This window comes from Cavia porcellus, unplaced genomic scaffold, assembly GCF_034190915.1.
Source record: "Cavia porcellus strain 051 isolate PalLab524CR breed Dunkin Hartley unplaced genomic scaffold, mCavPor4.1 scaffold_1, whole genome shotgun sequence".
NCBI classification, from domain to species: domain Eukaryota; kingdom Metazoa; phylum Chordata; class Mammalia; order Rodentia; family Caviidae; genus Cavia; species Cavia porcellus.
The window spans coordinates 165,277,416-165,290,519 of NW_026947484.1; the positions used below are offsets into that span (position 1 = coordinate 165,277,416).

A 13,104-nucleotide genomic window follows, 5' to 3' on the forward strand; every position below is an offset into this window, starting at 1 on the left:
AAAAAAAAAAGGCCATTAAGAGCTGTGTAAAATGAAGCCAAGTAGGTACCGACACTTCTGGGATAAAACTTTTTGTTCGTTTGTGTTTTGAGGTGGGTTCTTTCTATGTGGCCCTCTCTCACCCTGCCACATGCCTGTTCATTTTTAAAGCAATACTAAGTTCTAGCTATAAAGTCACATGTCCCAGTAGTTCATTTATAAAATGTCATAAAATTTAAACTCTGCAAAGCCAAAATCCACTTACCCGATCTGCCAGTCCTCCAGGCACGATCGTCCTCACCACCACGCCACTCGACTTCCCCCCGACGATCCCAAAACCCAGGCCAGAGCCGTCGTTGATGAGCTCCACCTCCTCCATGTGGCCCCAGCGAACCTGCAGGGTGACAGAGCACAGAGCCAGGGAGTCAGGGCACAGGGGTCAGCGCCTGCTTCTTCCGGACCATGACCAGCTGAGGCCAGGATGAGCACCAAGCGCCGAGAGCGCTCCCTGGGGCTGGACAAACACAGGCACGCAACAGACACATGCACACAGACAGTGCACACCCATGTGCATGGACACACACAGAGACACACATGCACACATAAGACACACAGACACACTCATATGTGTATAGACACACAGACGGGCACACAGTGCATAGACACACACAGAGACACGTGCACAGGCACACATAAGACACACAGACACAGGCATACATGTATAGAGACACAGACAGGCACACAGTGCACAGACACTGCACAGAGACACTGCACATGCACACATAAGACATAGACATGCACAGGTGCACAGATACACAGACACATGCACATACGTACACAGATAAACACATAGACACCCAGGTGTGCACAGACACACATAGACAAACCCAGATGCCCCTATTCTCAGGGATACGTGATCCAGGAGAGAATCTGAAACACAACTAAACCACAGGGTGAGTGTCAGGCCCTCAGCACTTTGTGCCAGAACCATCCAGTCTGCACCCAGGACAGAGCACAGGTCCAGCACCAAAAAGAGTGTTCCCTCAACTTGAAGGCAAATCTCAAAGAGTCATGGAGGGGCCAGGATGGGGCCTAAGACACATAATTCAGGGTGAGGAGAGGGCACTTAAGCTGTACGACAAACTGGCGTAGTGGCACATGCCTATAATCCCAGCACTTAGGAGGCTGAGGCAGGAGGGTCTCTGTGATTTCAAGGCCACTCTGGGCTACACAGTGAGACCCTGTCTTAATGACACACAAGCACAGGGGAGGGGACAGCAACGCATGGGTAAGAGACACCAGGCAGACAGAGCAGTGACTCCTGCACTCTGCAGGCTGAGGCAGGAGGACTGTAAGTTCAAACCCTGCCTCAGCATCTTAGGTACTTCAAGACCCTAAAGTAAGAGGGGAAGCAAGGGCTGGTGAGGTTGCTCAGCAAGAAGGCCCTGAGTGCGATTCCTGACACCACCCACACGCACACAAATAATAATCAAATAATCAAATAAGCACGCAGGAGCACTGAGAAGACATACAGAGCACGGAGCAGGAGCACTGCCTGTTCTCTGGAAGCCCAGATCTCTGCACACAGGGCGCCCACCACTCACTTACTTCAGGAACACTGCCTGCATGAGCCCTCGCTGTGCCCTAGCATACTGCTTCTCCCTCCGTCCCAAGGAAGGAAGAGCGGAGAGAGCAGCCAGCTCTTAGCATTGTAAGGACACAGGATTTATATCTGCGTTCCCAAGATGCAGCCAAAATCAACAAAGCGAATTTGAGGCTCCCAGAAGAGACAGAAGCTCTTCCTCTGAGCCATACACTGCACACCCTCCCAGGAAGGCAAAGGCCTGTAACTCTGCAACATCGATAACCAAGCCGTCACTCTTGCCATCATCCACAAAAATAATGCTTCTAAAATAACCACTCCTCAAACGCTCAGCAGTAAAACTCTAGTAAAAACCCTCCATCATTGGGAAACACAAGACTTTCCATCATCAAATAAATTACACCTCCTATTCAGAATGGTCTATATATTTAAAAGTAATCTTAAGAAGACCCATAGGACATTGAAAAAAAAGTATATCATGCAGGGAGACCCTGCCCCAAAAAACCCGGAAATTACCTTCACGCATCCCACACTAAGGGCCGTGCTTGCCCACGACTCACCACGTCAGGCGCAGCCAAGGGTGCCAGGCCCGGGGGGCTTCCAGGGCATCCGCTGCTCGCAAGCACCGGCTCCCTGGCCACCACAAGGTGCAGGGGCCCCGTGCTGCGCTGCAGCAGGGCAACTGCCTGCTGGTGGGAGACTGACTGGTCCAGGGCCGTGTGGTTGATGGCCAGAATCTGGTCGTTCTCCTTCAGCCGCTGATCCCTGAATCACAGGAGAAAATAAAGTCACGTTTACAGCAGGCACAGCACGGTCCGAAACACTGGGGAGCGGTGTGTTGCTCATGGCACTGCTGCAGCGTACACACCCCAAAGATCACTAGTCCTGCACATGGTATGCGTCCCCAAGTCCCGGATTGGTTGAGGCCTAACAACTGGCTCACTCATCATGCAATGCCTCACTGAATGCAGGCTGCGTGAACACACACACGCATGCACACACACACATATATCCACATACACACACATATGTACACATATGTGTGCATACACATGTATATATACGCACACACTTGTAAGCATACACACATGCATGCACACAACTGTAAAACTCATCGCCTAAGAAAATGAACACGAACAATTTCAGGGCCCTTCTGCCAAGTTTCTGTGAGCGCAAGCACCACTCAAATGGACTTCGGAGTCCTCGGCCAGCTCCACCCACCACCGGGGTCACTGCATCCAGCACAGCGCAGCCTCGCCGCACACAGGCCCCTGCTGTGCTCCCTTGCCACCACTGGTCTGCAGAGGACCCCAGGACCCCAGCACCCCAAGGAGTTATGCCCATGTCCTTGTGGGGGCCGGGCAGGGTGGTGCTTGCCTGTCATCCTGAGGCTGAGGGGCTGGGGCTGAAGGAGCCCAGGTTCAAGTGTGGCCAAGGACTCATGAGAGCTATGTCAGTGAGGGAGTGAGTGCGTGAGACGTGGCTGACCGTGCATTGCTGCTGCCCATGAGGAGACCCAGGACGGGTGAGGCAGCGCTCACCTGTGGAAGCCGGAGGACCATTGTGAGTCCTAGCCAGCCTGAACTTCCTAACAAGAGCCTGGTCTCTAAACAAGGAAGGCAGACAGACAGACAGACAGACAGACAGAGAGAAAGAGAGAAAGAGAGAGAGAGAGAGAGAGAGAGAGAGAGAGAGAGAGAGAGAATCCCCAAAAGAGAAAGCAAACACCTGTGAGGTCTGCTTCATAAAGGAGGATTTCTTCAGGGACCTGGAATAACACTCCTGAGCACACAAGCTGAGTGACGAGAAGCCGTTCCCTTGCCTCATGCCTCTCAGAGCACGTGAGCTGTCATGGCTGAGGCACAGCAACCAGAACCCTGGGACGGGGGAACAGCTGGCACCCAAGGCTCCACCCAAACCCACTCCCAGGGCTGCACTCGCACTGACCCCAGACCCGGGCTTCCAGGCAGCCCTCACTTCCTGCTTCTGATTGACCTGCTTCTCCCCATTGAGCCTCGGCCTCTGCTCCCCAGGTCTGGGGCTGCCCCAGCTCAACTGTAGCTCCCCAAGTTTCCGATCCCTGGAACGTATGAGTCTGGGGTCCTCCATAATTAAGAGCAGCCGCTGAGCAATGGATCTGCCACACTGTGAAGGCAGCGCCCTCACTCCAGACCCCCGTCCCTAGCAACAGAACTAGACTCCAACCCTGAACCACGGCATCCTGGGTGTCTGCTCCCCAGGCACTGAACCATATGAGGCGGCTGCTGCTGAGGAAAGGCATGGGTCATGGAAATCTGTTGGGTGAGAAGTGTGACTTGGGGGACCACATTATCATCACTGTCATCACCACCACCATCACCATCATCACTGTCATCACCACCAGCATCACCACCATCACCATCATCACTGTCATTACCACCATCAGCACCATCACCGTCATCACCCCCATCATCACCACCATCAGCACCCCACCTTCAGAACCATCAGGAAGCACCGGCACCCACCGTTCGGCCACGCTGCCTGGGTGCACCTCCTTTACGAAGATGTCCACCTCCCCTAGGCGCTGGTTCCTCAGGGCGACCACGCTGAAGCCCAGGCCCCCGGTTGGCGGCCGCTCAATACTGATGTACTCGACCTGCCGGCCCTGAAGGGACAGAGGGGACATCAGTCAGGATGGCCACTCCCCAGCATGCACTGTGCCTGGGCCACACTCGTGTGTGTGGAATCTACTAGTGACACAGATCGAGTCCTGAAGTCAGACAAGGAGCTGGAGCCTGGCATGGAGGAACAGGTCCATCAACCCAGCACTCTGGGAGGCTGAGGCAGGAGGACTGCAAGCTCTAACCCAGGCCGGGAAACTTAATGAGCCTCCCAGAATAAAAGTCTCAGAATAAAAGTAAAAAACAGGCTAGGATACATCTCAGAAAGCCCTGCGTTCAATCCCTAATACAAAAAAAAAAAAAAAAAAAAAATCCCAAATGAAACTGAACTACCACACCTTGAGCAGACTACTTTATTTTTATCTCATTTTGGTGCACATTTTATTTTGAGGCACAGTCTTGCTAAAAGGTCTAAGCTCTCCCAAACTCATGACCCTTCTGCCTCAGCCTCCCTAGCAGCTGGGATTAAGGTGACATGCTGCCCAGTTCAGACAGTTTTAAGTTTCAAACTCAAATTTCATGTGCAAAGCTCTTTATTAGGTGGTAAAATAAACAAAAATTAACACCCACCCAAATCCAACTGTCATTTAACTTTAAATAGGTACAGGGCTGCAGTGGGGTTCCTCTTTCAAATCATTTTCCTAGATGCCCAAGGCATATTATTTCCAGCAACCACCAGTTCGTTTTGGTATAAAGTTAAAAAGCTCCAGGGCTGTTTGAGGCCATCTACACAGATGCTCCCTGCCCCAGGAGTGCCCCAGGGTTCTCTCTTCTTAGGAGAAGGGCCTTGGATGCTGCTGGATCTCTAAGATCGCCCTCCCGACACGGGTTTTCTCAAGGGATTTTACAACAGATTTTCAACAGCCGGATGGAAAACGGGAGACATGCTCCCCAAAGTGCAGGAGGTGCACAGTCTGCATGTGGGACACCCCACGAAGCCCCCAGACATCCGTGCTTTCCCTCTTAACCCCAAGCAAGAGACGCGAGCCGGGTCCCTCTGCAGGGGCCTCACCTGGGCCAGCCGCTCCACGGTAGCGTTGAAGCTGTCACTGCCCAGCTGCAGGGCCCAGGGGCCGGGTCCTGGGACGGCCACGCAGGCATCAGCGGGCCGGGGTGCCTGCCCATTGGCAGTGGTGCCCTCGGTGAATACGAGCAGGCCCTTCCGCGAGAAGTCGAAGTTGGCAGGTATGGCTGAGGGGCTGTGGCTGAGCTGTGGGGCGAGCCGAGAGTGAAGCAGAGATCTTGGGCACGGGGCTCCTACTGACCGCCTGGCACGGCTCGGCCGCACAGGCGCAGGGCTCAGAAGAAACATGCGTGAGGCTGGGCGCACAAGCTAGGGCCCAGCCCGGGGAGCAGAGAGCCCAGTCCACAAAACTAAAAGATAATAAAGACGCAGAGAGAGGCAGGGACAGAAATAGAGAGACAGACATGGAGAGAGACAGAGAGGAAAACAAGAGATAGAGACACAGAGAAAAACAGAGAGAGACAAGCCTATGAAAGAAAATACAGAGACAGAAACAGAAAAAGAGAGAGACAGGCACATGAAAGTAAAGCACAGCCAGGCATGAGCCACCACCTGGGCCATTTCTCTGCGTGCGTGCGTGCGTGCGTGCGTGCGTGCATGTGTGTGTGTGTGTGTGTGTGTGTGTGTGTGTGTGTGTGTGAGAGAGAGAGAGAGAGAGAGAGAGAGACAGACAGACAGACAGACAGAGACAGAGAGTGAGGAGACAGGGTCTCACTGTGCAGTGCAGGCTGGCCTTGAACTCACCATGGAGCCCAGGCTGGTTCTGAACTCACAGTGACCCTCCTGCCTCAGCCTCCTGAGTTCTGGGACCTGTCCACATTATTAACTAAGTACAGAACCCTGTTCCCAAAGCCCCGGCCTACAACGCACCATCAGCATCTGGCAGCTTACGGCCAACACCATTCTCTACGAGCCGCTGCCCATGCCACGCTGGGGACTCACCTGGCCCTTGAGCTGTCGCAGGGACTTCTGCAGTGTGAGGATCTGGGTGAAGAGCGGGCTCTGCAGCACGTCGCAGAAGGTGGACAGTGTGTCATGCTGTGACGTGTCGCCCTTGTCCTGCAGCTTAGCCCGCAGCCGCTCGAGCACCTGTAGCACCTGCAGCTTGTCTAAGAGGAGGAGCTGTGAGTGCCTGCCCCCCCACCGCCCAGACACATGACACGTGACATGGTACACGAGACTCGAGGCTCAGTCACACCTACCTGTAGCAGGGTTTTCGGGCATCGCGAGTTTTCTTTTCAATCACTTGCAAAGAAACCTGCAGGGAAATTTAAAACACAAAGATGAATTCCCACAGTGTCTGCGCCACAGGGGAGTGAGGCAGAGTGACAGCCCAAGGCGGCCTCCATCCTTGGCACCAGACACTCGGAGAATCCAGGTCACTGCCCTGGAGTGGGGGGGAGGGGAGCAGGCAGCTGTGGGAGGGGTAGGGGCTCGCCTCCTTCTCTGACTAAACCTCCCTCCAGACATCAGGGGGTTTTTCCTGACTTAGAAATGCAGGTATGGGGTGAATCACAGCCCCCGGACTCCCCAGTATCTCCCAAGAGAAGTGATGGTGTATGTCCACAAAAAGACCTCCCCGTGGGGTTCACAGACTATTTACTTAAGAAAGCCACAAGTCAAGCCAAGGGTGATGGCACACACCTACAAGCCCAGCACTCAGAAGGCTGAGGCAGGAAAATCTCTTTGGGGCTAGCCTAGGCTACATGGTGAGTTCAAGGCCAGCCTGAACTACATGGTGAAACCCTGGCTCAGAAAATAAACAAAAACAGAAAGAAGAGTTTCATTCATGTGAAGTTGACTCACTCATATACTTTTTTAATACAAGGTCTCACTGTATATTCCAGGTTGGCCTTGAACTCACTGTGTAGCCTAGGTTAGCCTCAAATTTATAGTGATCTTCCTGCCTCAGCCTCCTGAGGGCTGAGATTACAGGGCACCACCAGGCCCAATATACTTACCTATCCTTACAGACTGTTTACCCAGAGCAGAGGGAGATTAATTAGTGATACGAATGCAAAAGGTGGCTCAGCACAGTGGCATGTTGAATAAACGTGCACACTTTTCTCTTTTATTTCGTTCTTCTTGCCATTGTTTCATTTGTTTCACTTTTTTCTGTTTCCCGGGCTGGTCTGGAACTCATGGGTATGAGTGACCCTCCTGCCTCAGCCTCCCCGGTGACTACAGACACACACGAACATGTGGCTTTTCTTTTCCCTTTAATTACAGGGCCCCGGCTGAGGAGGGCAACACAGGACTTTCCTCCTGCCACTGGGCAGGGGCTCGAGAGCGCGCAGGCGAAGGAGCGCCATGGACTGACCGGGCAGCGCTGCACGTGTGCATACAGTGCGGAACAAGGCACTCTCGGTCTGTATTACTCCATGACGAAGACTTTGGAAAGGATCCTGTGTGGAGAAAAGCACGTGAGATGAGAGACCAAGATTCAGGGGACCTGGCAAAGTCCCCAGAGTGGCTCTCCACAGAGAAGCTTCCTGCGATCTGCTTGGACTGAGCCTGAGCACCGGGTAACAGAGCTCAAAGGCAGCGTCCCTGGCCACGCCTGGAAGCATGGGCACCTGCTTAGGTGCTGTCCTGACCCTCGGGAAGCCTGCGCCTCAGGCCACCAAATTCCCCCACGTCAGCCTGGACATGGCGCAGGGCCAGGGTTTCACTAGACAGGATGGTGAGCAGGAGCGTGCAGGGGACAACAGGGCAGAGCCGGGCATCCAGAAGAGTCAGGGCATCCAGGAGAGTCGAGGAGCCTGTCCAAAGACCCAGCTCAGTGGACCGTGGCTCTGGGGGGTTTCAGAACTCTTGCCTGTCTGGGGGCACCTGTGCCCAGAGGGGGGCAATGGAGGGCTCCACACTTTTTGACCACACACGTGCCCAGACCAGTGGGATGCAGCGCAGAGCTCTCTAGAGATGCGCATGGGCACACACCCACAAGCCTAGCACTTCGGAGACCGAGGCTGGACAGTCGAAGCACGAGGCCAGCTGGGCTATACACAAAGGTCTTGTCCCAAAACAAACCATACACCGACCTGTTTAAAGCTAAGAGTGCAAACCACGGCAGCTGATCCCCGCTTTTACCCTCCATGTCAACGGCATTTACTCATTGTTAGAGGCCAAGGGTCCCCATCCACAGAAAAACAGGGCACGGAGCAGCCTCTTCACGAGGGCAACTTGGCAGCACGGGAGTGGACCTGGTGGGTTCAGGCCACAGCCACCCACACTGCCCTCTGCCAAGCTCTGCTGCAGAAACACCGCGGCAGCCACAGATGCGTGAGGCTGCTCATCACTGCATGGCTTTCTGCAGCACAGCTCTTGGGAAAATCAAATCCTGGAAGGGAAACGGTCGTCACAGGTACGGCGCAGGGCCAAGGACCCAGGGAATGCAGCACTCGAGGCTCCGTCCGGCTGGAGGGCAAGCCCAGGCCATGCACACCGCACACAGCACACACGTGAGACACATGCAAGGCACATGAAGCACACACACGTGAGGGTCCCTGGAGAGGACATGGGTCCGCCTGTTATACATCTGAGGCGCGTCACAGCGATCTGAGGACGTCTAGCTCCACGGGCCTGGCTGGCCATACAGCCTATGACCGCGGTCCCAATCAGCACAGGCATCCTCCCGGGCAGCACAGTGGCACACAGTGCCAAGGTCTGACTGCAGTACCCGAGGACGGGGCAGCAGAGGACAGAGCGGCTTCTCTACCCGACCCCGAGCTGGGCGCCTCCTCGGTGGCCTCCAGGCCTCCACACCCCACTGAGTGGTACTGGCACTCAGTGCAGCCCAGACACCACCACACTCATGCCCCATCCGCAGAGGAAGAGAGATAGGGGAGGCGGCCTAGGTAGAGCAGACCTCGGGGTTCCCAGAGGAAGAAGGCACCTGCAGTGAGGCCAGTCCAGCCCTGCGACTATACTCCATACACACACTCCGGGCACCCATCAGGAGCTGGGGCGGGGAATGTTCCCTAGATGGCTGCTGCTGAGGGATCTGATCCAAAGAAATCACTATAATATTGTGTTGTTCATGTATATATAAAAACCATGTCTGAAGCCAATATGTTATTAATGGAATGCTTGAAAAAAGCTGACAGAGATAGGAGCTTAATTTAAATTTCTGGTTGAAGAAAACTTACTGAAAAGTTTTATTAACCTCTTCAGATCAAGAATGTCAAGAATATAGGCAAATCTTTGGGGCATGGTGGTGCACATTTGTAATCTCAGCACTCACGAGGCTGAGGCAGGAGAATTACCATGAGTTTAAGGCCAGCCTGAGCTACATGGCTGGACCCTGCCTCAAAAAAAAAAAATTTTAGGCAAATTAAAGACCTTTGTCAGGCACTCTTCTGACCTCTGAGCCCTCTCTTCTGAAGACTTAGGAGGCCGAGATCCCTCCATCTCCTAAGCAGGGAAGGCACCCAGATCCTGCAGCACAGTACCTGGTGGATGGGGCAGTGCGCTGTATCACTGTGTGCCAAGTCCAGGCCTGGGTGGGGACAGGGGCTTCCTTCCCCCTAGGCCCATCCACAGACCTCCTCTCTGTTTAGCGCCGAGCAGTGAAAACCTATCTCACTGGTTCACAGAGCAGCATCTGTCACCTCAGACCCTCAGCTGCTGCACAGCACAGATCCAAGCGGGTGCTATGCTGAGCTCACCCCCCCAAAATGAATAATATTACAGTCACAAACACCCCATCCCATCCTCACGGGAGGCTGAGGCGGGAAGACTGTATCATCAAGGCTAACCCAGGCTGTGTTGGAGATTTCAGATTTTGTTTGTCTTGGGTTTGCTTCTGTCTTGTTTGGCTGTGGCACTGGGGATGGAACCCAGGACCCTTCCTCAGCGTCAGCTTAACTGTGCAGGGAGCTGAATCCTAGGGAGAGCACAGTGAGAAGGCCCATAACCAGGGAGGTCATCCTGGGGAGGGCAGACTCCCATGGTGAACCAGAGCAGCAGGAGGGTCCTCAAAGAAGAGCAGAAGGAGCGCCTGCCACCCCGACTCCTAATAGGCATCTCCACTCTCGCCCCACAGAAGATACAATTCTTAAAAAGAACCAGGCGTGCTAGTGTATGTCTAAAATCCCACTCAGGAGGCTGAGACAGGAAGATCTGTCAGTTGTGCAAGGCCAACTGGGCCACATAGTGAAACTGTTTCAAAACACAAAACAAGCCAGGTGTGGTGGTCACACCTGTAATCCTAGCATCTGAGAGGCTGAGGCAGGGTGGTAGAAAGTGAGCCCAACCTTGTGATTTTATCAGCTTAGCAAGGTGCCTCAAAATAAAACACACACGCATACACAAAAGTAAACAAGTCAGAGATGTAGCTCACTGTGAAAGCCCTGGGTTCAATCCCCAGGATCACAAAATAAATAATAAATCAATCCAAGTTGAAAGGACTAAATAAAATACCCTGGCCCCTCTGACCTAGCACACAGTACCCATTCACCAAATGCCACGGTGAGCATTTCTTCCAGACCAGAAGGCTGGTGATATTCCTGGGCTTCAGGGAAGCTAACCATTAAATTATGTGACAGGAAGTTTTGTGGGGGCAGAGGGGTCAGCAATTGGCACCTCTGAGAAGCCACTTAGAGAAGACCCAAGGGAACCACAGGCCAAGTTTAAAGGTCCCTGTGCAGGGTGAGCCCTTGGGAGCATACCCCTCCCAGGAGCTGGCAGGGAGCCCACCTGGGCTGCAGCAGAGCCACAGGGCTATCCCAGCAGTCCCCGATTAACTATGATGCCATTTCAATTAATCCAATATATACAAATTATGCTTCACTGTCACAGTACTAAGGTCTTTCATGTTTTTATTTTTTGTTTTTAGACACAGGGTCTTGCTATATAGTTCAGTCTGGCCTATTTCCTGTGGATCCTCCGCCTCAACCTCCCGAGTCTAGGACACAGGTGTGCGCCACCACACCCAGGTAAATAAGGTATTTTAAACTGCCTGAAAATCCAGTGTGTTTTACAGTCACACAGTGTCTCACCCCAACTAGCTGCATGCTCACTCCCATGTTAAAAAGCCCAGCACCTCACCTGCCAAAGGCTCACTGTGTGACGGGGCCTAGCTGGACTTTTCAGAAAGACCCTGAAGGGCGTCTCCAGAAAACACTTCTGCTTGTCAAAGTGGCTGCAAGTGAGGCAGGCCCTGACCCCCACGTCACCCCAGGGCCCCCAGAACCAGCCTCCAGGTGGGGAGAGCTTCTGGGGCACACAGATCAGACAACCTCAAGACAGGCACTGCAGCCGGCAGGACGGAGAGCAGAACCAGAGGGCCTATCAGAGCCATGAGGGCCCCTCCAGTGCTTCACAGGGCTCTGGCTGGGGTGCAGCGCAGGTGGAACGGGTGGGATCCCAGCCCTTCAAAATAGACAAACAAAAGGAGGAGCATCCACAGCTACTGAAGTTCCCACTACCTGCTCCAGCACATAAAATAGGGGCTTTAAAAGCGACCCAAAACCTACACAAAAACCCCAAATAAGACACAGGACAGTCGCGTTTATGCCAAAGAAAGCCTGGCTCTGTGACCAAGGCAAGGGAGGCCTTGATGCGGAGCTGCCCTGTCCTCACCTCCCGTGCTTTCCTGTTCTTTAAACTTTAACTAAGTGAGAACGTGGGCTGCATGATTTACAGCTGCGGAGCTGTGGAGCCAGGTGTGAGCCTCTGGCCATAACATCAGCCCTGGGGAGGCTGAGGCAGGAAGATAAACTGGGGCCAGCCCAGGAAACCCAGGACCAACCAAGAGTGGGGGAAAAGGGCTACAGTGCAGGTGTAAAAAGGCCCACAAGGCAGGTGTAAAGGTCGGGGATAGTAAACCACTGTCTCAACAGTGCAAAGTTTTCCAGGTGAATTCACTGTAAGAAAGCATAATGACACGCTGTAATCCCACATGCCTGTAATCCCAGCACTCGGGAGGCTGAGGCAGGATTGCTGAGTGTGAGGTGAGACCAGCCTACATCACACATGGTGAAACCCTGACTCAAAAAAAAAAAAAAAAAAAGAAAATCCACTAACACTTTCCCTTTTGCAAACCTCTAAAACACAAACTGAAAGAAAATGCCCTGTACAGTCAGCAGTGTGCCTCTGGGGGCTTCAGCTCTGCTCAAAACTTCTGCCTGACTCACCCACTCTGGGGGTGGCATTTGGGGCCCCGCACGGCTCTGTGGATTCGCCGGGAAGGACAGCAGGATCGCAGCCCACTGAGGCCCGGGACCAGGCCAGGACCCAACTTCTTCCCGGCTCACGCCAGGATTCTTGCCGAAAATCCCACTGGCGTCTGGGGAACTCATCTCACACAGCAAGGTCCCCAAGCCTGCCAAGCTCCCGGCGAGGCCGGGCAGGGAACCAGAACCAGAACCGCACCGCGGGGCCTCGACCAGGACCTGCCGGGACCCCGCGCCGCCTCGCCGCTGGGTCGCCCGCCCCGGGTGGGCCTGGGACCCGGGTGGCCGCAGTCGCGGTCGCGGGTGAGGTGGGCTGTGCCCTGCAAGTGGCGGGCGGGTCCGCGGTGCGAAGGCCTGACCCGCGGTGGGCTGGGCCGTGTCCTGCGTCCCGGTCCCTACCCCAACCCCGCCGCGGCCCAGCTCAGCGATGCCCCGGAACCAGGCCTCGGGCCGTGGCCCCGCCGCCCGGACAAGGCCGCCGAGGCAGGAGAGTGCAGGCCGGAGGCCCGCGGGGCCGCGGGGCGGGGCGCGGGGTCGCTCGGGTCTGGGGTCCCCGGGCCCCCGCCCTTACCTGTCGGCCGCCACGCAGACTCGGGTGGCTCACCTGGACGGAAGTGGGCGGGGCCACCTGCACCTCCCACGGGGAGGGGCGGGGACAGAGAG

The 13,104-nt window shown here is 54.6% G+C and overlaps 1 protein-coding gene across 8 annotated transcripts in view; it reads right to left on the bottom strand.

Annotated features, from left to right (window-relative positions):
- Patj (PATJ crumbs cell polarity complex component) overlaps nucleotides 1-13,104 on the bottom strand; it is a 198,154-nt gene extending 185,050 nt beyond the window's left edge. For 3 of the 8 annotated variants that reach the window (XM_063259667.1, XM_063259664.1, XM_063259668.1), the window contains exons 1-7: nucleotides 13,013-13,101; nucleotides 6,469-6,524; nucleotides 6,209-6,375; nucleotides 5,255-5,452; nucleotides 4,087-4,226; nucleotides 2,143-2,347; nucleotides 245-373 (exon numbers count right to left, since the gene is read on the bottom strand). In XM_063259667.1, the coding sequence (XP_063115737.1) occupies nucleotides 245-373; nucleotides 2,143-2,347; nucleotides 4,087-4,226; nucleotides 5,255-5,452; nucleotides 6,209-6,375; nucleotides 6,469-6,490 (861 nt within the window). In that variant the 5' untranslated portion in view covers nucleotides 6,491-6,524; nucleotides 13,013-13,101. Of the gene's footprint in view, nucleotides 1-244; nucleotides 374-2,142; nucleotides 2,348-4,086; nucleotides 4,227-5,254; nucleotides 5,453-6,208; nucleotides 6,376-6,468; nucleotides 6,525-7,586; nucleotides 7,672-13,012 lie in introns of all 8 variants that reach the window. The other 5 variants (XM_063259674.1, XM_063259675.1, XM_063259665.1 and 2 more) reach the window with 4 other exon arrangements.